The following is a 26,524-nucleotide window of genomic DNA, read 5'->3' as shown; positions in this document are numbered from 1 at the left end:
GCCCCTTGGACACCAACTGGCGGTTCAATTTGTGAAGCCAATCTTGAAAGATCCCTTATCCACATTTTGATGAATAATTAGCGATGCGATCGAATTTGCTGAATTTTATAATGCTCGGAGCTATGCGCCATCTATCGTGTGGTAAACTAAGCAAGAGAAAGATAAGACTGCGCCTGCGCTCTTTCGCAATCCCTGCTCTCTGCTGAAAAACATGTCGTCGGTGGCGATCGTTGACGTGGTGGAAGCTCATCGTTCCGTGTACAGCGCTATTTTTGACTAAATTTTCGTCGCATGTCGCAATGATAACTTAGCGCGTCCGAGGAGGGAAGATCCATCCACTCAAGCGGCGATGTTGTGGCGGCACCCTCAAGACAGCAGAAATGCTTGTGTCGTCGTCTTTTACTTCGACTACAGTAGTGCTTTCTTAGCATTTGTCTCCTCGAACGTCGCCCGGATTTCTTATTTTGCGCATTCCATGCTTGTGCTCAAGTTCAAGATATTACTGGTCCGTACTGAATTTAAAGGCGTGCATGAAGGATTCGAATTTCGACACATTTTCATTCCTTGAACGATCGCAACGTCTATGTAATCACAAAATCATATTTCTATGTTGCTATATTTCTGCTGAGATTACATCAGTGCGGTGATTTTTGTACTATCAGTAAACTCATTTTTTAAAGTCGTAATCGCCTAAGATGGTGTACTGCATTTTTTGCTTTTATTTGTTCCTCCACTCTGCCCTGCGAGCCTATCCTGACGAACGCTCATACCGAAATTTTCCGGTATGAGCGTTAAACACCGTGCACTCCAAAGAACAGAAACCAGAAACCGCGTGACAGCACGGACCCTCTTCATCGCTCGCTCATTTTTCTCCAGTCTCCTTCTCCATCCTCCCGACGTTCTTTCTCACTTCATCGCTCACTCATTTCCCTCTCGTTGCTCCCGTCTCCTTCCGCGCGCCTCCCCACGTGATCGGGCCGGTGCGCTCCGACTGGGTCTTATCTCGACTAATCAAATCGGCCCTTTCTTCGGCGCGAGGCGCCAGCGAAAGGGCGCCTGTCTGCGCGGGCGCTCTTTCGCGGAGCGCGCCCCGGCTCGAGGCGTTGGGGGCGCCGACGGGCATCGCGCGTCTGTGGAGGTGTCGCAATCAGGCGCGGGCTCGCTGCAACGGCTGTTTGCCAATATGGGTAGGGACGCGTGTTGTGTTCTGAGGCGCCGTTTTAACCTTTAAACTTACAGTGTTAGCTTAAAAAAATATTTCCCGGTTACGAAGATGCTGGCTCCCGGGACGAATTATCGGGTTGGGGATATTTATCAGATCGAAATACCGGGGTTTTCTGCCTATTGAAGCCTGTACATTTCTGACGGTGCTAAACGGAAGGATCGAATTAACGCGATGATTGAAATAACGGGAGTCGAAATAACGAGCTTCGGCTGTACTATCGAGTATATGCATCTTTGTATCGAGATACGTTTACAATATATCGCGATACTTTGCCAGATTTAGGCATCTCGTTACATTTGTTGCCGTTTTTGACGATAAATTTAAGGTGCTTCAGAAGTTATAATAAGAACCCGCCCTGTAACATGATCCATCACAGTCACCAACATTAAAAAAAAGTTGGTTTAAAAAAGGTTACTTGCAAGAATTACAGAATAAGCTCCTCTCATAAAGCCTTCCGCTTTCTCCAGTTTCGTAGAGCAAACGCTGCAAAGGAGTTGAGTGAAGAAAAGGTATGGCTCTGGTGTCTAATCTCCACACATTATGGGTGACTCCAAAGCATACTTTCGAGACCGGTTATAATGAAGTCGGTTATAAAGACATAACGGCTATATCAAAGCGATCATGATTTCCCATTTCTTTTTGCACTTCAATAGCCGAAGTTGGTTACAGTCGCCGACCGTTTTTTCGGACTCCGATAATTCGGACTTGTTCGATATTTCGGACCTAAAGGCGGAACCGTGACTTACCCCATAGAAATAGTGTATGTTCATGACCAATGTTGCGGACAGCTTGAAGTCCGAAAGTTCTATTATTCGGACAAAATCGTCCCGAGCGATCAGCGCAAAACACCACCGAGAAGCGGCCATTTTGAATTCTATGTTGGCTGCAAATGAATTGGCTTGATTTGGCAGCGCTACTTGAGCACTCCCGAGTCCTACCGCTAGGTGACGCTATGCTAGCCCTTTTTTTTTTCCCCCATTTAGCTGCACGTCATCACCATCATCATTATTATCATTTTGCTTTGTTTTTCGTTCCTTCGCGTCACCAGTCGCCAGTTTGCGCTCGTGGATTTGCGCCTCTGATCTTGTTCGGAAAACGCTGGCTTGGACGTCATGGCCCCATATGTTGTTCTGCCACTGCGATCTGTAGTTAAGAAGCGCAGAAAGTACTCGACCATAACGCTAGAAAAGAAGGCAGCGATTCTCAAGCTAACAGAAAGTTGCTGAACGGAAACGGAGGCGTAACCTAAAACAAGGCACGCAGGCGTAACCTGAACCAAGGCACTATTTACGGCTTTTTTAAGCCCACTTGGAAGTAATAAAGGCAAGTTTTTCAATCTGCTGATTTTTCGGACTGCTCTATTATTCGGACGTTTTTTCGGTCCCAGCGAAGTCCGAATAATCGGTCGGCGACTGTATAACGAAATAACAGATATAGCGAAGTGATTTTCGATTTCAGTTGACTTCGTTAAAACCGGAATCAACAGTACAAGACGACAGTTTGAGATGCGCCCTCATAGCAAAACAGGGTTCATTTTGTGCAGACGTCTTTTGTCAAGCAAGGCACGCAGTCTTTACTATTCAGTAATTATGTGGTTCACCAAAGACAACTTTTTTTTTTCTTTTAGCGGCAATATTGATAAATAAAGAGTTAGAGGCAAGGGGAAGTCTGTAAAATGATGCAAAAAGAGGGGCACAAGCATACATTACCATTTGCATTTGCCACGAACTACACCCTCACAATGTAGCACCGTTCGGGAACAAATGGATTTCTGTGTCTATATTTGTATCCCGTTCGCCGTTTCTGCAGAAGTATCTCAGGGATATCCCATTGCATAAAAGAAAAATGTATCTCAGTATCTGTATTTTGAGCCTTAAAATGCATGCATGTCAGTATTTGTATTCCCAAATACTTTTTGAGGTACCTCTGCACAGCCCTGGTATGGGACCAGTCCCATGCTGTCGCTGTAGTGCAACATAACTAACTGAATTTTGCTCAGCTGCAATGTATCCATGGCTATCGCGGTGATGAGAGGCGCCTATTAAGAAAATATGTCGGTGACGGCGCCATTAGCGCAGTAAAATTGTGTGGTAAAACCTACCGGCACACTGCCAGCTCACCGTTAACGCTCCCATTTTCCTGCTGCCCAGTGCCATAGCATGTCACGACTGCAAAATTATGGCGCGGCTTGTTTTGGTGGCGAGTTGGAGAGGAAGAAAAACTCGAAATTTCAATATTTTTTTAGTAGAAGTTAATGAACCGAAATGAAAGAAAATGCCTGTTCGGCGTTTAGAGAACATTGTAGATTTAATGTAAAGTTATTTGGCACAAGTAAAAAGGTAATTCCATGGTCCCGTTAAACAATGCCTCCTATTCATTGACCCAGGCTCAAGATCACAGCTGGAAAACAATCATTTAGTACTCCCCAATAAATTAGCGGCATGACAAACGGTGGCGTTTGGACGAGAAGCTCAACAGCAAGGCCAAATAGTCTGGCACTGTGTGCATAGTCTATATGACCAACCACGCTAGAATTCTGATTTAAGTTTCTCAGGTAATAATGGCATTCAAGAAGCCTATTGGCTGCAGGCATTACACAAATGCCCTTAGGGCCTTTGGGACCTACATTGCCACTCGCTTTCATGTATACTTCAATTGAAATGGCATAAAGCTCCGCACGAGTTAAATAATTACACATGGGACAGGCTCAACTTGCGGGCAACTGCAAGGCATTCCACACGTTAGCATCTAGTTCTGGCAGATAAACTCCTATTATGAGAAAAGCTCTTGGGGCATTGTTTGCACTTCTAAGGTTTTTAAACAATGTGTCTGATAATGATGAATCAGACTTCTATTATAAGAAAAGGCTTTGGAACACAGCTTGCACCTAAATGGCTTTTCACCAGTGTGCATTCGAATATGATTTCTTAGATAGGAATTCTGAGCAAAGGCTTGGGGGCACTGCTTGCACTTAAATGGCTTTTCACCAGTGTGCATTCGATTATGATTTGTCAGATAGGAATTTTGAGCAAAGGCTTGGGGGCACTGCTTGCACTTAAATGGCTTTTCACCGGTGTGTGTTCGATTATGACAGGTCAGAAGGGAATTATAAGCAAATGCAAGGGGGCAATGCTTGCACTTAAATGGCTTTTCACTCTTGTGCTTTTGAGTGTTGCTGAGCACTTGGGAATCTGAGCCAGACATGGAAGGATGCTGGCACTTGGCTTGTTCATCACCATGGGCAGCCAGGTGGCTCACAATTACACGCTGATCACTGGTGACATAGGTGCAGGAACAGCACCCGAACCAGATGTTCTCGGTAACTTTCAGTGGGCAGCTGGTCTCCCCCAACAATGTGGCTCCATCACCTACAAGAGAACACCATATATATTGACACACAAGAAAAGCCAAACCAAAATAGCCACTTAGTTTGGAAAAGACTGTCGCGAGAGCAACAGTACAAAGAGGGCTTCGTACTGTGGCTCCCTATGGCCGCCGACAGTCTCGGTTCCCTTACTTCTGACTAGAAGTAGCCGAAGTTATTTGAGAGAAAGTTGGTGAAAACAGAAGCAAGGTGATTGGGACGATATCTGGGACCCATCCCTACTAGGCAAGGGTACAGACATCTGGTTGGTAGAGCCTCAATGCCAAGACGTGTGTGGTCAAGCAAATAAGCCCAGGTCACCCTACTGTGTAAAGATTGACTGGCAGTCTACTGCTGAGGCCAGAGATATCTTGTATTGCTTCGGAAGCAGCTTTCATCTACTCTGGATGATAGTAAAACATAACTACAAGTACAGATCATGCCACCATCGCAAAGGGGCTAGGAAAGGCAGCATTCTTTTGGAACTGTCTCATCAGTTGTGCAAAGCTTTGGAGTGATTGTTAGATCCTGTACTGTGAGCTTGCAGAACACTTGGGGGCTGATACACCTGAATACAGTCCAAATGTGTTCCCTGATTTCTAGAAAGGGGGATATGTGATATCACTTCGGTGCTGGAATGCCAAAAAGGCATTGGGTATTGTCAGGTACACCTTTGAGCAATGTGGAGGTTAACATCTTGATTTAAAAAGCGTGCAAACGACAAGGACAAAATAGAAAACATGTACGACTGACGAACACTTGTCGATCAAACGTGTTCTCTATTTTGATCTCCTCTTTCGTGCGCTTTTTAAATCAATATCAGTAACTACCAACTAAGCCCGTTTCTATGCTTATGAAGGTGAGCACCTGCTTGGTTTCTTGCTCGTTTTACAGCTCCCCAAAGATATATCAACTCTAAGCTTTTCAAATATTACTCAACTTGGGATCAAAGCTTTGGGTTCTAGCCCTTGCCTGGAGAACTTGTCAAAAAAAATTGTAGGTCCCTTCAAAAACGTTGAGGCCATTTGCATTCATTTTGCTGATGGTTGTACATATGAAGCTATCTTTTCATATCTTATAACTCTGTACTGTTCATTTAAAGTGGCTATGTCTTTTACTTTCTGTGTCACGCTGAATAGGAAAGAATCAATGAGCTGTGCAGTTTGTCATAAGACGTGCCTTCAAGTCTCATTTGCATCTTGCATGTGCGGTTTCAGGGGCAAACTAAAAGGGTTTCTTATGTCTTTTTATGGCAGTGACTTCATCGCTAATCGCTGAGGCAATTACCAGACTGGGTTTTCTACGAAGGAACTTAAGACTCGCCCCACCCCCCCCCCTAAAGTGACACAGATGGCGTCCCTAAATTTAGTCCGCCCAAAGCTAGAGTATGCCGCATCCGTATGGTCCCTGTGGCAAAACTACCTTAAACGAGAACTAGGAAGTGTACAAAACAGAGGTCTGAGATTTATTTTTTTCTGATTATCCTTTTTACACTAATGTTTCTGGTTTGCAAGAGCGAGTGAATCTTTTTGAGCTCGCTTTAAGGTGAGAGATATCTCGATTGACTCAGTTTTACCAGATTTACCACCTTAGCCCTACGCTTAGAAAAATTTTACTCCCACGTCCCATTTTGTTTTTCCCAAGACTAGACAACAGCCGTAAAATAGAGCCCATAGTTCCCTCCACCACTTCCTATGCCAATTCTTTTCTCCCTTTGACAATAATAGAATGGAATGCTTTACCTGATAACATAGTTACAACTAACAATATGACGTATTTAAAAAGCTACTAGGTGAACTATTAGATCCCTGTGCAAACAATGCTGAGTCTTAGCATGTTAATATTGTGTCCATTTTCTTTTTTCTCTTTTTTAGTATTTATTTGTATTTTTGTTATCGCTGCTCATGGGTTTGTACTACTATGTTTATATATTGAAATGTTTAGTTTCCCATTCCTTGTGTCGCTGCTCACGAGTTTGTATTACTGTGTAATGCCCTGTAATGGGGTCTTGAAGGTATTATAAAATAAAAAAAAAAATCAATGTGCTGTAAGCATAAGTCAAACCCTATAAGACCCGCTTGAGACGGGGTAATTTCTCCCAGCAACCAGACGTCGCAACACCAGCAACACGGGCCGCCCGTGTTCACACGCAGCAACCGACTGCTGCAATTTGCTAACATCATCATTGTTTTATTTTTCTTGCACTATTTAGACACAGAGTTATGCGCTATAAACATGTTCTTATACATTTAAATGGCATTGAGAATACTAACTCATCTTTCTGAAATGGTTCATCTCCCCAAAAAAACGCTTAATTTCGAACCAGAACACAGTCTTTAGTTGTCACCATCACCACCACGGGGGTGTCACGTGAAAATATTGCGTCCCTGATTGGCTGCTGCCGCTTCAAGCGTCTCTGAGTTGTTCGAGTTGCTCGTCCGTTTCGAGCCGGACCCGATCTCAGCAATTCATGTTAATCTAGGGAAAGCTAGGGAACAACCTGGCAGCAACCTCAAAATTGCTCGAAAAGTTGCCCCGTCTGAAGCGGGCCTGAGAAAGTTGCCCCGTCTGAAGCGGGGCTAAGAAAGTGTATTTTTGTGACTCATACAGTTAAAATAATGTGAAGGTTAGCAAATATCTCGGTTTGCTCATAATTAGTGTTATATATTTTTGGTTAATAACATACAAAAATCATTTGCCGAATTTCACAAAAATTAAACGCCGAAAACACAGAACCCTATTCCTAATGCACTGTGACATTGTTTCACTTCTGCCACAGGCCATGGTGTCCCATTGGCAATGGGCTTCTAGTGGTGCACATTGTTTTTTCTAGTTTCATGCCCCTGCTGTTAAAAACGAAAATGTACACAAGCTTCTTAGTGCTATTACTTACTCACTGTAATAGTTTTCTTTTTAATTTACAGTCTGTACAAGACAAGCTCTACATTCCAGAGCTCTGCATATATTATACCTTTAACAGCTTATGTTTTAGGGGCTTGCAAGCCCTGTACTTAAACAGGTTCACAACATCAGTGACTCCCACTGCCACATTTGTCAGCAGTGGTTTAAAAAACTTCTTTGTGACAACTGTCTCCATTAGCAGACCATGTGATTCCTCACAGGCGCATCTAAATGGCTCTGTCAATGCCAGTGTTGGTGCTGCTGCATCTACCAGAGCTTCGAGAGAATGCTTCAATTCTTGAACAGGAGCCGAATAAAAAAAGATACATTTTGTACAGCTTTCAAGAAAAGGGGGAGGGGTAAATGAGGCCACCTATGTCCTGGTGTACAATCAGCCAGTCCGACGTGTCAGTCGGCCACTGCTTTCTGATTCGTGCAAGGCAGGCAGAGCACTCCATTCCTTCCCATTTGGTACGCCCAAGGTAACCCACAACAACGGCTGTAGCAGCGGGGTCTGAAGGAACCACTGGTTGCCGATTTTTAGAAGCGAGAAAAAGAGTTACCTGGCTAGGTACCTTGCACAACTTATTCAACTCCTGCCTTTGAAACTCCCTATTATCCCTGTTTTAAGGATCTTCTCCAGTCCACAGATTGTTGGTTTTACGTCAATTAAGTAGGTCATCGCTCCCGCAAGTTTTCGAATGAATTCAAACAAGGATTCAACTGCGTCGCTCGAGAATTTTCTGGTTAGAACAAACGTGTATCCACTACTGTGAAGGAAGCACTTCACACATTCTACCATGGAGAGTGTTGTGAGGTTCAGGGCTTCAAAGGTTTTTGCTGCGAGTCTGTTTTTTTTGTTGATGTATTCTAGAGTGACGCCATGTAAGGAAGAAACACGTCTGTTAACCATTTCAGACAGCTGATGGATGTGTTGCTTGCAGTTGCTTGTGTTGCTCATTACAGTGATGTGATTGGCCTAAGCCGTTTTGGAGCACCTTTTGGAGCAGCCAAAAGGGTGTTTTGGAGCAGCAAAACTGGCCTTTGGAGCAGCCAGAACAGTGTTTTGGAGCAGCAAAAGTGGCTTTTGGGGCAGCCAAAACAGTGTTTCGGAGCAGCAAAAGTGGCTTTTGGAGCAGATATTCTCAGAAAAATAAACATATTTTCGTTTTAAGTGCTGGACGAACGAAGGACACTTCGCTCGCCGCAATAAACAAATTATGGTCAAGTTAGACCACCTCGGAGTCTTTCAACATGTAACTGAAATGCCAATGACATGACACATTTTGCAATGCTTTCGTTAAATTATACATATATATGTACCGTTATAGATAAAAAAGAAACAAACAGCACATTAAAATTTATTTGAAAATGACCAGCTTATTAGTAAATATCACAGCATTAGGTTGACTACCATAGTTATATGATATAATAAATGGAAGCTGTCTCCAACTGATGATACACGTAACTACTGCAGTGCAATGCGAAATTGTACACAAGACAAAGGTGCATTAAGACTAGTGGGTGCTTTTCTTTTTGCCTTCCGAAAGTTTCTACAACGCTGCTGCAAGCCTCAATTTGCCTGTTGCTAGTAATGAATTCCCACTTTCAATGTCTCCAAAGAGACATTGAGACATCCCACAAGTGAACAGTGCTGTGGGCGTTGCCGAGCAATTCCGAAAAACCGCTTGCCACCATTTTACTGGTTCCCGACGTGCCAGATTTTCGTCAAAAGTAAGCAAACGTAAAACAATGGGTTGCAAGCGTCTCGGCTAGTGCTTCTGTCGTGCAGTCATGTTCGCATGCAGATGAGGGCAACTTCGGCAGGCTTGCATTTGCACGTGCCTCGTCGCGCGAGCGGAGATGGCTGTTCGATCGAAACAGACACTATGCCACTCCGCTCCGTCGCCAACTGGTTTCCGAAATTGTATGCAAAGTGTAATTGTCCAGCATACTACAAAAAACAGTCCAGCGGCAAGTGCTTGCCAGGCCAGCAGGCGAGGTACAAGCTAAACACACAGAAACAAAGAACTTGAGTGAGTCAGGTCAAAACAAGACATCGCGAGTCAAGATCAAAAATGTACTTGGAGCGCTTTGTACAATGACTGAGGCACTGAAGCGTCAACACACGCCTGCGTCAATCGTTAATTTTTTTTTTTAAGGCGCGATTGACGAGACACATTAACGACGAGAGCGTGAAACGAGAGGTGGCAGGAAAAACTATGCAGCCCGGATGGACGATTGATAGAGGGTACTTTTTGTTGGGCAGCCGCTTGCGCTACCTAGCTCACACATGCTCAATTACGGTACTCAGTTTAGTTCGTTTCGAAAGACGACCAAAATTGGTCCTTTGGCGCAGGCTTGGCGCAGATCACCCATATTTTGGCAAAATGTAGCAGGATGTAGCAGGGTTAGCCCCTTGGCGCAGTTTGGCGCAATTGGCGCAGCAATCACATCACTGTCATTAGGAAGCATGCATAAATATGCTTCATGAAAGTTGCTGTTCGGTGTACAAGCCCAAAACTCAGGTCACACGAGAACCCAGCCTCTTTGTCAAGGAACTCCAGGGCAGCTGCAACAGGTGCAAAGATTTGCACAGCCATGCCCACATTCATTTTCTTTAAGTTATTTGGATATAGGTGCTTTCAGTAAGGTTTCAGGCAGGCTTGAAAGATGATCCTTTTTGTATTTCGCACATCTTTTTTATATAGGAAGAAAACATCTCCTCAGATGGCCCCAGATCTGTCCAAAAACTGTGAGCGAACATTTTTGAGAATGTAATAACAATCGAAGCTTAGGGACAGTAGCCTAGTTGGCTCCACTGGGTGCTATAGCACAGGTGCTGACCTCCACAGAGGTACTCCATTGTCAGCACATTTACCTTGTGGTTATCTGTAGCTAGTCGGGTCAGTTTGAAACCCAGGCTTTCCACTTTTCTAATGGTGTAAAGTACGGTCTTCAGCTGATCTTCTGCAGACAAATTCTTGAGAAAGATATATGCGACAGGAATCTTGTAAGCTACAGAAGGCTCGTTAAGCACGAAGCAAAGCAAAGAGCTTGCCAGCGGTTCTTTGTTTGATTTACTTCCACCAGTCTGTTCTTCAGGATATGCTTCGCCATAGTCAACTTGACCAATGAAATTGTCACGTCGGTTGTAGTAGGACTGCTATTGAATTTTCATCTCATAAATGACAAGAGAACACATTCTCAATCGCAGTGCGGGTAGGTTTTCCTTTTCGATCTTGAGTCGTTTTGCCACTAGATCTGGAAACCCAACTTGTGCCCCAGATATCCCAATGTAGTTTTGAAGGTCTTTCTACATGGTAGTTTCAGGGTCCTGGAAGTGCACAAGTATTTATAGGCGCATGGCGACATGTTTTGGGCCACAATACATTACCGTATAGTTGCTTCCTTCCAGGATGGCCTCTGTTTAGCAAAGTTTGCAAGCTGGTCCAGAATAATGACTGCCAATCTATCATTCTCAGCTGCAGCTTCCTTGATGACTAGGAAATCTTGGAGGCCCGCCTGCTTCAATTCTTGGACCTGGGATTTGAGCTGTCACTTTTACACTCAGATTTTTCCGATTTTTTGTCAGGGTCTTCACTTTCTTAGCGCACCTGTCCTTTTCTTTTTTCAGAGCAGCACGACATATTTTAGAGCGCAGCTCTTAGGCGCCTGTTTCCAACTTGAGCGTCGGCGGCGGTAAACGCGTATTGCATTATGGGACCTTTCCCATAATGACGTCACACATGACGTCACATGTGACGGTTATGGTGGTGATATGTCACGACGTTACCCTCGTGACGTCATTATAGGAAACACGTGACGTATGACGTCACGTGGCCCCCCCCCCCCCCCATGTGATGTCCCAAGTACCTAACACTGGCAATATTCCCGCTGGAAAATTTTTCCGCTAAATTTGGCGAAAAATTACTTCCACTAAATTTACCCTCGTGAAGTTAAATGTGACAACATGTCTGACGTCGCACATGATTTTACTTGGGTAAAACCTTCCCGCTAAATTTAGCGAAAAATTTCCCCACTAAATTTAGTGGGAAAGGAAGAGAGGCGTCTCCAATCCTCCGTACCCTCCCCAAGAGCTGCACTCTCATTCGACGTCACAGAAAATTGTAAACATCTCATTTCTGTTCTTGTGATGTAAAGTCAACTCGACCTTTTATGAATGATGAACTTGGTAGGTTGGGTAAGATTGCATTAGCATTTTAAGAAATTTCTAGCAAAAATGTGATGAGGCATTTTTAATTATTGTATGTTTACAATATGTGGGTTCGATTATTAGTGTTGTTTGTAACATTACTATACGTGATTCGTAAACTGCACACCTCTGTGTAAACCATACAAGCCATAGCGAGCATCTTACCTAAAGGCTCTGCAGCTAAAGAAGGCAGTGTCTGCTTGGTGGCAGCTTGAGAAGAGCAGGCTTTGGCAGGCAGGCCACTCTCGTCCAAGGGGGACAATCCTAAAGAGCAACGTGAAACATGAAACCTTGAGCAATACCAAAAATGTGAACCCAGTAATCACAGACACAGCCATGTCAGTAGCACTGAACAGAGCAGTGAAGAATAGTGGGCGGCTTACCCAAAGGCTCGGCAGTCGAAGACGGCACTGTCTGTTTGGTGGAGGCTTGAGAACCCCATGCTTTGGCAGGCAGGTCATGTTCACCCAAGAGAGACGACCCTATCAGGCAATGCGAAACATGAAAGCTTGAGCATTACCAAAATTGAGAACTTTGTAATCGCAGACACTGCCATGTCAGTAGCACTGAACAGAGCATCAAAGCAAGCTGGGCGGCCTACCCAAAGGCTGAGCAGTCGAAGATGGCACTGTCTGTTTGGTGGAAGCTTGAGAGTCCCATGCCTTGGCAGGCAGGCCATGCTCTCCCAAGGGGGACAACCCTAAGAGCAATGTGAAACATGAAAGCTTGACCAATACCAAAAAAGTGAAACTTGGTATCTTAGATGCAGCCATCTGAGTAGCATCAAACAGTGCAGTGAAGCATTGTGGCCAGCCTACCTAAGGACTGATCAACCGAAGATAGCAGTGTCTGATCTTGAGAATCAGCTTCGGTAGGCAGGCCATGCTCGTTCAAGGTTGATGGCCCTATCAAGAAATCCAAAACATGAAAGCTTGAGCGTTACCAAAAATGTGAACCCTGTACTTGCAGACACAGTTATGTCAGTAGCACTGAACAGGGCAGCGAAGCATGGTCGGCATCCTACCTAAAAGCTGAGCAGGCAAAGACGGCAATGTCTGTTTGGTGGAGGCTTGACAACCCCAAGCTTTGGCGGGCAGGCCACAATCGCCCAGGAGAGATGACCCTATAAACAATGTGATGCATGAAAGCTTGAGCAGTACTAAAAATGAAAGCTAGAGCACTAACAGACATGTCTGCTACACTCAATAGTGTCGTGAAGCATGCTGGGGAGCTTACATAAAGGCTGATGAGATGCGCTATGCAGGTTTTCACATTGGTTCTCTCCTGTGTTGATGGTCGGTAGTGGACAACGTTGAAGTGAACTTGAAGAGTCTAGAGATTGGAGACAAGTTGCCGTGTAAAGGAATAAAAAAAACCTAGATGGCTCAAGCATTCCTCTTACCATTTTGCTCTTGAATCGTTTGATGAACAGAGGTCGAAGCCTGGTTTGGTGGCAAGTTCCCGGAACATTTTGGGAAAATACTAGGGACTGATCCTTTGATTAGAAATCTTCTTTTCTTGCCTTCAATGTAGTCTGTCTGCTTGAAGTGATCAGAACAGACTCTCTGCGAATCGATGTGAAGTGTAAAGCCTTCATGATGGATTGCCTTAATCCACTTTTGACAGAGTTTCAAGTCGGCAGGAAACTCATGAAATGCTATGCTGCCCCTTTTGGATTTCCTCTTGCAAAAAGGAACGCAGCACCGTTGCACCATGGTTTAGCCCTAGGGCATGAAGTGTATGAAACCATGTTAGCTTCGTACAAAAGTCAACACAAGGTAAATGCAAATTATATTATTTGAAGGCTATCGCTAACTATACCACTTAGCAACTCAAAAATAGCAGTATAGTGGAGAGGGAGAAAACACCTCTGCTCGTGCAAAATTGGTGGTTTCCTCATCTCCACTACGTCCTTTCCAGCGTTCGCCTCACTCATGTGTGGGAGAGTAAGAGAAAGACATCTGCTACTTTTGAGCTGTAAAATAATAAAATGATTCCTTGGTACAAAGGCTCGAGCGGTGAGAACACGCTGACCAAAGATTGACGGGCTCAAGCATGTATCTTCCGTTTCTTAGAAAATTCAAAACTCATTCCCTGGAGTACAGGTGTTCCTGCGAGAAATCCGAACCCCGTTTGTTGCAAGGCAAAAACAAACCAGGCATTGTGGGGAGCCCTAACGCTACCAAAACGTAGCCCTAGCTGATAGAGTATGACACCAAGGTTTCAGAACCTAGCGTCTTTGAATTCAATATTGATAAACAATTACCAAATATTTTCAACGAGAAAGTGGTGGTAAAGGAGCTTACAAATAAATAAGTGACGCTACCGCAAACGGGCCCCATTTTCCAATAAAAAACCTCCGAAAATTGCTTATAACTTTTTGATTTGAAGATGGCATGTTGGAAAACAAATTTTGCTTCTGCCGGTGCGGCTACATTCCGGCGGGGCTAGAGCTTTCCACACTGTTTATTTTATTTATTTTTTTATATTTTTCGGGAACAAAAGCACGGTTTGGTGTTCTCGCAGTTTGTCAAGGCGTATATTCACGCATTTGCCCAACGTACGGGCTCGAGCTCGCCATTCTCACAAACAGGCAAATGGACGCGTAAATTGTATCATCATTTCGGTGGGAGCATCTCGTTGGCCAAGTTTTAAACAATGTGTGTCCCCCTGGATCAAATCGTCTCGAGGTCAGCTCTGCCCCTAGTTTCGTGAATTGTTTATAGTTCCAGTTTTATTATAGTTCTAATCTTCCCTAACCAGGTGTATGTTCACCACTAAGCGTAAATTCATGATATGGAAGCCGCCTCCGCTCAAGGCTCCCTAGAGCAGCAGCAAGGATAACCGCAGCACATAGTCAATAGGGTTCGTTCAAAAAATGGATGTATCTCCAAAGGACTATGCTGCATCTGACTCTCGAGTTGAGACATGTGCCGTGTTGACGAATGGAACAAAATTGTGGCTAGCGTACGTACAACCTCAGCAGGACGATGAAGAAGATCCAATCACAGAAGAGGACACACCAAAAATCCCTGCAAAAGAAAATGAAAAAACTGAAGGCCTTTGTGATCCAGCAGATCACTGTGCAAGACAAGGTGCATGCAAGCCTCGACAGAATCGCTCAGTTTACAACCACTGCCATACTGAGTACTCAAGTTCAGCAGGAGATACCTATGTTTTGTGCAAAGTGCTTAACATAGTACTAAGTGCAACTGAGAATGCTCAAGTGCAGCATGCGATAACTACATGCTGTACAAAGTTCTAAGCACTAAAACATTCTGGAATTGCAAACAAATCTGTTAAAATATTATCCAGGCACCTGATTTTTACATTTGTAGATAACTTTGCAGATTCACTTGAGCAAACTTTTTCTCGAAGTCAATTTAAGTTTGTTCAAGTGAAGTTTTACTGTATTTGCACACCCTAAAAGAAGAAAAATGAGGATGAAACACTTAGGTTTGGTAATGTGTAGGAATGCGAAAGCATTCCTACATGCAGCCCATTCCTACAAGCAGCGAGCCATGTCTCCCTTTTTCACACGGCACTTCGGTGGTGACGTCATGCTCCCCCACTGTGCACGCAAGGCGAACCCCTCCGACATCACGACGGCTTCCGTGACGAAGCATCGGCATTGCTGTGCTTTTCATTGTATTTTATCCCTGAGGCACGCCAGCTTTGACCTTGGGCGGTGCGTGCTTGATGACATAGTTTTATGAACATCTTTTGGGCACAACGCCGATGCGTTTTCGCATAATGAAACAAGGCTTCCGCAAGCTTTTGAAACTCACGGATTATCTCGGGCAAAGTGCAGGCTTGCCAATTCCCAGGTTCAGTTTTACACTAAAAGACCCCAATCCTCAGTTCTCTCCTGGCACATTCCCAAGATTAACTCTTTGCTTTCTGGGTGTGGATTTCTTGGTTGGTGTTTCTTCAAGACCATCACATAAACTGCCCGGTCACAAACGTGCAAGTGCCCAAGATTTAATGTATGTGCAAGCGCCAAAAATTTAATGTAAGTGAAAACATTCTACTTTAACAAAAATAAAATATTGTTATTCTTGTATTATTAAACGTCCAAAAACAGAGTCAGCATCTCTTCATGTAATGGAACCTATGGCAGCATATGCCCAAAACTAAAATGTGAATTTATTTATATTTTCCATTGACTGAACATTTGAAAGTGGCAAAGATAAATTATTCTTTCAGTCAATATCTATATGCAAGTGTCTTCACTCACTGGAAAGTCAGGTCTGTGCAACCTTGATATAAAAATAAAGCAAGGATTCCAAGCACTTGTGTGAAATCGAGCGGAGAGCAAATCGTCTGCTTCATGCGCAGGAACTGCGGAGAAGTCTGAACAAGGGCGAGTTCTAATGGTAGTTCTAATTTAGATGCCTTGAGGTCTAGCGACTATTTTTTTTTTTTAATAGCCAATAAGAGCTTGGTGTTCTGACATCATCACAACCGCTGTGGAAGAAGCAGACAAACTTTCGCTCCGCATAGAGACCCGGGCTATGCTCAACAGCCATGGGCTGCAGCGTCTTTTATGTCACGGAGATCTCTCGTATCAAAGCCTTGCAGTCAAGCGCACAACACTATGGCACCTTTCCCCTCTGCATAGAGACCCGGCTATGCTCAACGGCCATGGGCTGCGGCGTCTTTTATGTCACGGGGATCTCTCGAATCAAAGCCGTGCAGTCAACCGAACAACATTATGGCATCTTCATAGCAACCGGGCACACAGAACACCACAAAACCGCGAGTGAATTACAAAACAAAACTTTGACAATATGTTGCCTCTTAAAACCATGCAATGAATACCCAAACCAGAATGGATTTTCGGCCCCCGTCAAGGCGCCGGAATACCACCCTCCCCATATGGGAACTTAACGCTTTATTTGCCCAACATCCACCCACCACTGCCATGAACCTCTCTTAAAATTCCTAGTTTGCTGCTTTCGTCTTCGTTAAGTGCCCACCCAACCCTTATCACCGGGCACACCTTTTTCTGGGATCTGGACTTCTTGTTTAGGCTCCCTACGAGAGCCAGAGTTGCGCGTACAGCCATCTTGAAATATTGAATTATGATGAAAAACCATTTCTCACACGTGTAGGAGCCGTACTTAGTCGATTGCGCCCGGTCATGTGATTGAATACGGCGAATAGCGGCGCCGCGCACGCCGCCACGAATGGAAAACGGGAAAGGAGGAGAAAGAGGCAAAAGCAGGGGAACATACGTAAGGGCGTGTGCGTGCGATGTCGGCAAAGTGACTTATCTGCACGGCACCGGATTTCTTGCTCCTCACATGATTGATCGCGGCGAATAGCGGCACGGCAGCGCGTGGAAAACAGACGCACATCTGTGACTCTTGTAGGGAGCCTATACAGGAACTCTATTTGGACTCAACTGAGGATGCCTCCCTGGCGGAAGATCTCAGAATTATCATGAACCCCTAGGAGTCCCAGGACAGCTGTACAAGAGCTGCTCTAGACTACGACCGGCCGTAGTCAGGCCACTGAAACTTTTTCTATGTTTATTAAAGAGGTGGAATCGAACTTACCGGGGTCTGAAGACTGATTTGGCTCCATATGAACTGTAGGATGGGGTCAGGCTCCAAAGACACCCGCCAAACACCGTCTCACTGAAGGCAAGCCGTTTTCCACAAGGCATCCATAACTGTAATCATGATGCACGTTTAGACAGTGAGAGGTTAGAGAGCCCCAATGGGTGTCTGTCATCTCCACCGTAAATAAGGAATTCTGCCAGTGCAGTACGACCGCTAGCCCGGAGTCCTTAACGAGCACCAAGCAGTGGCGAAACTCGACCGGACACCGGTCAACGCTTGTCCAGATTGAAAATTGAGAACTAATCCTTGATGTGGATAACTTGCAAAAACACCGATTCGTTTTCTTCTCTGCTAAATGGCAGATGCGGAAAAAAATCAAGGAAAAATAAATGCTTTCCCTCCTCAGCTCAATGGGCGCGTTCAGTAGAGGCCCCGGAGTCAAGGAGTCACTGACTCCTTCCACTAGACGGCCAAAAGTCACTTCCGGTGCACGTAACTCCGGGGCTTCGGAGTCAAGCTCCGAAGCACCGAGTCCGGAGACGGTGCACGTAGAGTCAAAGGAGCTAAAGATGGCGTCATTTCCTGACTGGTGACGATTTCCGGGGAATTCGGCGGGAATATCCAGAAAAGGTTTCGAATTCTCCCGTGCGTCTGCTGCCATGGCTGCATCGATGACATCCACTGCTTCCGAAAGCCCCGTTTATCTGGTTGAAAGCGACGACGGTAAGGGACAACTCATGCGCTAACGTTCCGTCTCACCTCCTTGTGTTTCATTTCGTGTTGAAAATAAGAACCTCTCCGTATATGTCGTTTTTTTCTTACAGGACGCTGCACTACTCCTCTCTATATTAGTATCGGTGAGTACCTCCATATTTCGCTGATCGCATTCTTGCATTTGAAATTGACATCGCTCATTTAAATTGTCGGCGAAAATTAGTTGTCGGTGAGTGTGAGCGTTGCGCGACAAACGCGAGCCATCGCCGATCGGCATTTTTCACTCACTTTATACTGCAGCCCAATTCCGCTTGCGCACGGCCGCTGCATTTCTATCGATATTTTGGTAGAGCTCAGCTAGATACTTCCACCGCTCAAGCGCTATTGTTGCTGTGGGCCTTCCTTGTATCGAAGTGCGAGCCACTTCCCCTTGCACTAACAAACAATCATTTGATCATGCTTCTTGTTTTGATCACATCTTCATAAACTTCGCTAGCGTGCACATTCTGTCGTGTGAATATGCATTGCAGTGTGTTACGTAAAAGTGCTGTAATGCAACTGCTTTCCCTTGTTGACAACTTCGCAATTTTTTTTTGTTTATAGTCAGTGGTCATCAGGAGTTGGACCCGCAGCCATGTAGCAGCAGGGAGTGCGACGGTATGAATCTCACATATAGCTTGGGTTCTGAAGGGAATTTCTAAAAGCCAAAAATATTCTCTCGTGTGAAAAGACAGCTTCTTTCTGGCCTAAAAAGGCTGTTAGCAGCATGCCGGCTGTCACTCTCTGGCTTCCAGGAGGCTTGAAGTCCTTCCTGCCAGTGTTAACTAACCTCGTGTTTTGTCTATAGTTGCATGTAATGGGGCTTTGATGATTGCTTGGCCTCCCCGGCATCGCCTACAGCTGTATATATAAGGTTTGGTGTTTAAAAGGTCATGAACTGATAACCTTAATAATTACATTTGATGTTTTGGACATTTTAGATCATGAAGGAAGCCCTGATGAGGCTGGTGAAGGAGGGGCATGGTCCCGCAGCGAGGTGTTGTTGCTGATTTCACTTTATGAAAAGTACTATGCTGACTTCAACAACCGAAAGTTGAAGAAAAGAACAGTGTGGAGGAAGATCAGTGTAGAAATGAATGAAGCTGGTGCCCACAGATCGCCAGACGACTGCGAAAACAAATTCAAAGGTTTGAAGCGGACTTACACTAGAAGGCGGCAAGATAAAAGGAAGACAGGACGAGGGCGCAAGGATTGGGAATTTTATAAACATATGGACAACCTTTTCCAAGATACGGCCGAGTACACTGCCCCGGTGTGCACGAGCATGCCGGTCGTTCCTGCAGCCTCAGTCACCGAGTCCCAAGTCATCATCCCAGCCAGCACAGGGCCGTCAGCCACCACCACAGCTCTAGCCATTGCCATGCCCTCCCAAGCCGGCACTGTGTATCCGCAGAGCGCACAGACTCCAAGGTCAACGAGGCAGCCTGAGCTCCCGCAAGCAAGGAGGAAGAGGCCGGCTGCGATCCTGGGAGAAATCCTTGAAAGGATGGACGCATGGGAACAAGAAGACAGGCAGCGGTACAGGCAGCAGCTGAAGCTGCAACGTACTAAGCTCCGACTGCTGAATCGCCTTGTATGTCAATCTAAACAGTCTCAGCAGCCTTAAAGGGATGCTGAACCGAAATTTAGAGTTCGGAAAACAATGCAGAAGCTGCAGACGGGACGCTACAATCCCTACAACACTACTCGGAAGGCGATATCTCGAATCGACAGCCATATTTTTGGAAAAAAAGTCGAGATTGAACAAGGCCGATGAGGCACGTGACGTCAAGATATCTCGTTTCCTCCTCTCTTCGTTTCGCTGCCTCAAGGCGGCGAGGCAGAGAAGACTCGAGGTCGTTTCCTTTTCTCGATTCTTCTCGGAGAAACAAGACGTCAACATACGTGTCAAATGCGCCTCCTTGTTTTTATAAAAATATGGTCATCTGTTCGAGATATCGCTGTATGAGTGATGGTTTGGTGTTTGTGGCATCCTGTTGCACGCTTCTCGCCGCTGTATTTTGTGGAATCCAGATTTCGGTTCAGCATCCGATGCTGAACCGAAATTGGATTCTACAAAACACGGCGGCAAAAGCGTGCAACAGGATGCTGCAAACACCAAACCATCACTCATACAGCGATATCTCAAACAGATGACCATATTTTTATTAAAAAAAAAGGAGGCGCATTTGACGTGTATGTTGACGTCTTGTTTCTCCGAGAAGAGGGAACAACCTCGCGTCTTCTCTGCCTCGCCGCCTTGAGGGGGTGACGCGAAGAGAGAAGGAAACGAGATATCTTCACGTAACGCGCCTTGTCGGTCGTCCATTCGAGATATCGCCTTATGAGTGGCGTTGTAGGGATTGTAGCATCCCGTCTACCGCTGCTGCATTGTTTTCTGAAATCCAAATTTCGGTTCACCACCCTTTAAAAGGTACACCGAAGGGGTTGGTGCTTACGTCATTTTATAGCTCTAATTTATTCTCTGTGCTCCAAGGATTCAAGAAATCTAGAAACTGTTGTTACACGTGCCCCACTTCAATATAAAAAATGAGATGTTCGTTAGAAATCTGACAAAAATGCTGCAGAGGGGTGAAGGGGCAAAAATGAATTAGTGAAACCAAGTGAAACACGCTTGGTTCATGCCTTGGGCCTGCGAGTCAGCTGTAGACAAGATCTTTTCATAGTCGCCGTGCCCATTTATTCATGTGACCTCGAAAGTCATTTTGCTTAGACTAAATGCTCTTCACAATGCTCCACTAGTTCTTCTTAGTTCCTCCTTTTTTCCCTCGAGCCATTCTTGTTGACAGTTTGGCTTTGAATGCGTGTAATGCAGAAGGACGCTATAAATTTCTCGATTTCTAGGATCCTTGGAGCAGATGCACGAAACCAGAGCCACAAAAAGAAAAAGTTAAAAACCTCTTTAGTCCACCTTTAAATTTCACTTGTCCACAGTGATGGTCATTTAGTGTGTCGTTCTGCGGCATGAAAAGAAAGTATAGCAAAATGCTAACCTTACTAGTCAGGCCAACTGGAACAAGCATTTTCGTACTGAACCTTAAGAGCTGCATATATTGTTTGTAACAGTTAATGTTTCTTTTTACAGTTTTCTTTTGCAGAAGCATGCCAGACTTGTCTGTGTTTCGAGTTGCTGGAAAGTACAAATACAGTAGTAAACAAAAAGTAGATTCATAGTTTTTGCTACATTTTGGTTGCTGTCTGTACACTTCATTTAGTTCTTACTGGTCATTTTGCGAGTTGTTTTTTTGGAAAATAAATGAGCATTACTTTAGGCAAATATCGCCTATCAGGAAAGTCACTCCAAGTGTTTCATTTGTAGTGCTAAAAATGACCCTGTGGTTTAAGTTTATGAATAAAACTGCAGTTTTTTGCTCAAAACTATAGTTGTTTTTTTCTTGTTGCAGCCTCCGTCAGATTGCGGGCACCTTAGTTTGGGATATCAGTGCATTCTTATGTTATTAAGTACAGTTTGGCTTCTGGACAAGTGAAATTTCTAAGCTATACCAGAGTCCTGGCTATACATTCCCCCTACATGAATGATTTTCTGATCCCAGATGCCACTGCGTTCATGTTTCTCTGTTCTTGAGATCCGACCACGGGCCTGTGATTTTTTTATATTGTGACAAGTTCTAGTCAACTTTTAAGGTTTTTGAACTTAATAAATACCATTGCTTGAATTGTTTTGTGCAAAGCTGTATCACTTGTGTCTGTCTTGTTCCAGGCATTACAGTATTATTGTTATATTGGACGTTCTGAGTGACTCAGTTCCAAAAGGAAAGTCCAAGCGTACGCTCAAGATACATTATTCTGAAATAGTTACTAAGGATGGGGAGAAGTATATTGCCTGCATGTACAAATATTGCTAAAATATGTTTTAACTGGGGACAACCTACATTCAGGCACTATAATATTGATGGGCACAGGTTGCAAGCCACCAGTTCATTTGTGCCAATTTTTTTATTTTGTCTGCATTTGGTGGTATTTTAATTCGCAAAACTTTTGCAAAAGAACTTGTGGAGTAACAATGTGAATATGTAGCTCTAATAAATTGTAATAAGGGCATAAAAGACAGGAAAAAGCAGGAGGGGGAAACATTGGTAAAACTCTCCAAAAAGTATACTCGAGCAACAAAAAATGTGTTCTAGTCAATTGCCTTATTATTGACCGATTTTATCAATTTAGTTTTGCTAAAGGTTGAGAACCGAGGAGCTGAAGAGATACAGTGGTCTGTAACATGGCAACCTCATTCTTCAGGTGCATGCAGGGTGCAGCAAGCTAGCGATTGCGTCGCGTTTAGCTTTTGCAGCAGAAGGCGCTCTTGTCATGTCTGGTTGTTTGCGCACCAGGCATGGATCCTCTAGTTCCTCCGTGCAAAGAACAAAGGGCTTTGCAGACGTGAGAATGACATTATGAAGAACGCACGCCGCCATCACAAACATGGGAACCATGTTAAGGTTGTCCATGTCTAGGTGTTTCAGACGTCGAAACTTTCCTTTCAATTGGGCAAAGGCCCGCTCTATCACTGACCGCGAGGCACCTAATGTTGTGTTGAATTTACTTTGTCTCCTCGTTAGATGCCCATTGTCCTTGTAAGGACGCATCAGGTTCACCCCGAGGGGATAAGCGGAGTCGCCGAGGATGTGGAGGTCCTCGGGAAGGGCGCTAAGAATGTCGTCTAACCCAGAATTGGTGAGGATGCGTGCATCGTTCATCCGGCCCGGGGATCCCACATGCACGTGTGTAAACACCATCCTGCTGTCGCAGCAGCCTTGGAGCACAACGGAGTGGAACTCCTTCCTGTTGTAGAAGGCAGACTGCTCTTCTTTGGGAGCCTTGATAGAAACATGGCACCCGTCCACGGCACCCACAACGCCTGGGAGCCTCCACTTCCGTTCGAACTGGCTGGCCACCTGGGCAAGCTGCGTGGGCCACTGTATTACAGAGGGTGCACACCGTGCCCATACCAACACAATCTCGTAGACCACGAAGTGGAGGGTGCTCTTGTGTACACCAAACCTGTCAGCGACGCCACGGTACGATTCCTGATTTCCTAAGAGCCACAACGTCATGAGGACCTTGGTGGCTGTTGGCACCCGGACTCCAATGGTCTTGGCTAGGTTAGGTTCAGTTAATTGGAGCAAGACCTGGAATGTGTGGAACCGAACATTTAATCAATGAAAACAAGAAATACAATGATGTGATTGGCTCGAGCCATTTTGGAGCAGCAGAAAGAACTTTTAAAGCAGGCATATACCTATACCCTATTTTCATTGATTCTACTCTGATGAGGAGAGAGAGTGCTAGCATTATTGAAGCTAGCACTCAATAGTGTGAATTGCAGGGCAGATAATCTAATTGCCCAGAACACGCAATTGGCTCTTTAGTTTGGGTTAGTAGCACAGTCACGCGACAAAAATGTTGTCACGAACTATCTTTTGTTTAGAAATTCCAGCCACTGTTTTTATTACCAGTAGATTTACACAAAACGCAAAATCGCCATGTGAGAAGATAAATATTTATTGTAAAAGGAAACAAGGGTTACAGGGCTCAACTTATAAAGATGAATTCCCCAGCTTGCACTCAAACACTGCTAACGCTTGCTTGGCTTTACGCTTAATAGCCACAAAGAAAATATTTTTCTTTTAGCTCACTAGGGACGAGCGCGTGTGCTATCTCGCCCTGAGGGAGTGTTTTTCCCTCAAGTACGCAGCTGCGCTACGGCGAAGCACCCTTCAAAGATGGGCTTGTGTCACTCCTTGTCTCGTTTGGTTATTTTTTCTACGTGATATATCGTGACTCTTCATCGCTATGATATTTTAATATTTCAACACAAGCCCATCACGCCTTAAACATTATTAAAATTTTCCCCTGAGTGGCCAGACAGAAATCCAGACCTCCCGCGCTGTATTTTTGTACTATATTCCGAACATATGCTTGTGGGGTTACCTCGAACGTCGAACGGTGCATCCTGAAATGCTCCTTGAATTGGGTATCTGTGTAGCGAGGGACAACATCGGAGACAAATCCCTCAATCCCCCGGATACGGTCGGAGTCCGACGGTCTAGCGGGATCTGCGGAGTGTGTAGAGAGACACTGTCACGATTATGTCGGCCATCATCATGCATGCTTACCTTCACAAATGACTTCTTTGAGGGCTCCAAGCACCTCGGTGACTCTTCGTCGCTTGGTTCGCCTCTGCGCCTCCATGAATTCTTCAAAATCATCCTCCAAAACAACTTGGAGAAGCGCGTTGGCGGCGTTGTCGTCTGCTGCCATAGCGCGCGCTTTTTTTTTCTTTTTTTTTTCTTGGGCAGGATGTTCGCGCGCGAATTTGACGGAAACGGAAATGCGCAAACACTCGGCCGCGCGGCGGCGCAAGCGGCGCCCTTATTTCCCGTCTAGTAGGCGCTCTGAGGGCTCTGACTCGAGTTACTCTGTCCGGAGACGAAGGAGCCGCTACTGAACGCGCCCAATAGAACAACCGGTCACTTGATCTGACGCTAGTTATACGCTGTCAGTGTTCATCATAATCATGCGCTGAAGCTGGCAAAGCATAGCGCACGGGCTGAGCTTCAGACATTGTTTAAGTTGGGCTATTCACATCTTGAATTGAAAGCGAGCCATTGCCCGAATCTGTAGCGATGCTGCAGGAACGACGCGGAACACCACACCGGGTGCCGCTGACACTGGATCATCTAAACAGCGCACAAAATCGAGACAGAAGAAACAAGGGAGGCACAGACATAGCGCCCTTTTAACTTGCTAAGTAAGGTAACCCGTTTGTTGAATAAGGAGAAGTCTAAAAGTCTCAGAACATGAATGAAATCGAGCTCACCTCGAAAAGCTCGCTGAACCCGCTGAACCAATTTCAGTGCCTGGCAAAAGAGTCGAAAAACAACAAACCGCCACTGTCGTTGCAGGCGCGACTAGTTGCCACTAGGCGCGCCACTGAAACAGGTCCTTTGCGTATCTATCAGTGGCGACACCGCGTATCCATCAGTGGCGAGTACTGAAAGCGCTGAAAGGGCTGAAAAGAGAAGTGACCGAAGCGAAGGGTGACCCAAAGCCACTGCACTTGGCGAGCGCCTATCCAGAGATCTGCCCGTGCCTAGATCTGGGGACAACGCCAGTGTAGGGAAAACCGCTCGTAGGGAATCCGTTCGGATGGTAGTGATGATGATGATAATCATGTCATATAACGCCTGAGACTGTGGTCGAAGAAATTGGAAACTTTTTAGTAGAAGGATCAGACACAAAAAGGGACGTCTCAAACTCAGCTAACCGGTTTATTTCTCGATTATCCTATATCATGATTGACTTGCCCACTGGCGCCACCCTGGCCTCGCTGTTTTCAACGGTTCTCAGGTGCTCAGGTTGCCGGAGCGGCGTGTTTGAACCACAGGTTTGAACCACAGGCACCACAGGTTTGAACCGTTTCAACGGGAGTAATGGCAAAACGGACGGAGTAGCACTGCGTGGCCTCGCAATCCCAGCGACCCGACGAGCTCGCAAAGCGGTGCTCGGAAGACGACCCTCCCAAAGCCGACGACGCGCACTCACCTCTGTGGACAGCGAAGAAACATCGTCGCACTGTGACAACGGCGACTAGTACACGGCATTTATTTTTTGTTGGCGTTCGTTTCATAAAACCCGTCTTTAAGGTATGTGTTCAATCTTCATTATTTTACCTGCGCGGTAGAACCGGCCAACATCTGAAAGCTAAATCAGCCTGCGCGTTAGAATCGTGAAAACACGGCTAAGCGAATCTGCTGCGTCCTCAACCCCTTTTACCATGACACAGGATGTCGTAGCAGAGTCTTGCGTGTTTATCGCATCATAAAACGCAAATATGCCGTGTCCGCAATTCGCGGTATCAGTTCCCGTTTTATGTGGTTTGTAGCGGATAGCCCAGTTGCTTATCGCGTTTTTTAAAATAAATTTTTGCTGTCGCATTCCCAAAGATAGCCCACCCCATGTTTTTCCCAATTTATCTCTTCATTTTGGTTGGACATCCTTACGGGATTTTACGGTAGTTTTGCTTTGTCTCCTGCATAAGTCAATGTCCTTTCCACTTTTCAGGAGCTTGTGACCACCCTCAAAGGCTTGACGAGCTACGTGCTCGTATTCAAGTTGGTGCCACGAGGTGGGCCTTTCGGGCATGCCAGGGAGGATGAGAGGCTGTCCCTGAACCGCCTACTAGTACAAAAAGGTGTTGCCCTCGGCGTTACCATCGTGAATGTTGACCGACGTAAGTACATGGAAATTTCACCCCTGGTGCACTGTCCTTTTGAGTTACATGTGACATGCCCCTTGTGACGAGATGTCATCTTCCGTGTTATTGGTAGCAGGTATTCATAATACCTCTGAAATGCTGTTCATTGAGAGTGACAAGGTTGGGCGGATATAACCTAAAAAGCATTTGAAATGACAAATACTGGAATACACAGCAGTGACAGCTAAAGTACTGATACTAAAAT

At 45.2% G+C, this 26,524-nt stretch overlaps 3 protein-coding genes across 5 annotated transcripts in view; 1 reads left to right on the top strand and 2 right to left on the bottom strand.

Annotated features, from left to right (window-relative positions):
• The window catches only part of LOC115309111 (zinc finger protein 629), a 29,076-nt gene extending 4,101 nt beyond the window's left edge, over positions 1-24,975 (bottom strand). Inside the window, exons 1-11 of one of the 3 annotated variants that reach the window (XM_029967281.3) lie at positions 24,883-24,961; positions 17,268-17,383; positions 14,682-14,738; positions 13,109-13,430; positions 12,943-13,038; positions 12,731-12,829; positions 12,525-12,611; positions 12,308-12,406; positions 12,090-12,188; positions 11,872-11,970; positions 4,484-4,593 (exon numbers count right to left, since the gene is read on the bottom strand). In XM_029967281.3, coding sequence (XP_029823141.2) covers positions 4,484-4,593; positions 11,872-11,970; positions 12,090-12,188; positions 12,308-12,406; positions 12,525-12,611; positions 12,731-12,829; positions 12,943-13,038; positions 13,109-13,421 — 1,002 coding nt within the window. In that variant the 5' untranslated portion in view covers positions 13,422-13,430; positions 14,682-14,738; positions 17,268-17,383; positions 24,883-24,961. Of the gene's footprint in view, positions 1-721; positions 4,594-11,871; positions 11,971-12,089; positions 12,189-12,307; positions 12,407-12,524; positions 12,612-12,730; positions 12,830-12,942; positions 13,039-13,108; positions 13,431-14,681; positions 14,739-17,267; positions 17,384-24,882 lie in introns of those variants that run through there. The other 2 variants (XM_042294429.1, XM_040503590.1) reach the window with 2 other exon arrangements.
• On the top strand, positions 17,894-19,653 carry LOC120846065. The gene is made up of 4 exons (XM_040217696.3): positions 17,894-17,996; positions 18,098-18,130; positions 18,591-18,644; positions 18,968-19,653. Exons 1-4 carry the CDS (start codon positions 17,933-17,935, stop codon positions 19,651-19,653), a joined length of 837 nt encoding a protein of 278 aa, XP_040073630.1. The 5' UTR covers positions 17,894-17,932.
• LOC120846064 (protein ALP1-like) lies at positions 22,034-24,323 on the bottom strand. The gene is made up of 3 exons (XM_040217695.3): positions 24,179-24,323; positions 23,994-24,118; positions 22,034-23,191 (listed from the first exon to the last, which is right to left on the bottom strand). Exons 1-3 carry the CDS (start codon positions 24,321-24,323, stop codon positions 22,298-22,300), a joined length of 1,164 nt encoding a protein of 387 aa, XP_040073629.1. The 3' UTR covers positions 22,034-22,297.
• Positions 24,976-26,524: the final 1,549 nt, after the last annotated feature.

The sequence above is a fragment of the Ixodes scapularis genome, unplaced genomic scaffold (genome assembly GCF_016920785.2).
Source record: "Ixodes scapularis isolate PalLabHiFi unplaced genomic scaffold, ASM1692078v2 PGA_scaffold6__148_contigs__length_123643588, whole genome shotgun sequence".
Lineage (NCBI taxonomy): Eukaryota > Metazoa > Arthropoda > Arachnida > Ixodida > Ixodidae > Ixodes > Ixodes scapularis.
The sequence above is the reverse complement of the archived record's forward strand: the minus strand, read 5'-3'. Positions and strand labels throughout refer to the sequence as shown.

Bases quoted from the DNA above. Each gene is read 5' to 3' on its own strand.
- LOC120846065 (XM_040217696.3), top strand. From the start codon at position 17,933: ATGGCTGCATCGATGACATCCACTGCTTCCGAAAGCCCCGTTTATCTG. The intron at 18,131-18,590 runs GTGAGTACCTCC...TTTTGTTTATAG, and splicing joins TCCTCTCTATATTAGTATCG to TCAGTGGTCATCAGGAGTTG. The intron at 18,645-18,967 runs GTATGAATCTCA...TGGACATTTTAG, and splicing joins TAGCAGCAGGGAGTGCGACG to ATCATGAAGGAAGCCCTGAT.
- LOC120846064 (XM_040217695.3), bottom strand. From the start codon at position 24,323: ATGGCAGCAGACGACAACGCCGCCAACGCGCTTCTCCAAGTTGTTTTG. The intron at 24,119-24,178 runs GTAAGCATGCAT...CACACTCCGCAG, and splicing joins CAAAGAAGTCATTTGTGAAG to ATCCCGCTAGACCGTCGGAC. The intron at 23,192-23,993 runs GTAACCCCACAA...CACACATTCCAG, and splicing joins TGCACCGTTCGACGTTCGAG to GTCTTGCTCCAATTAACTGA.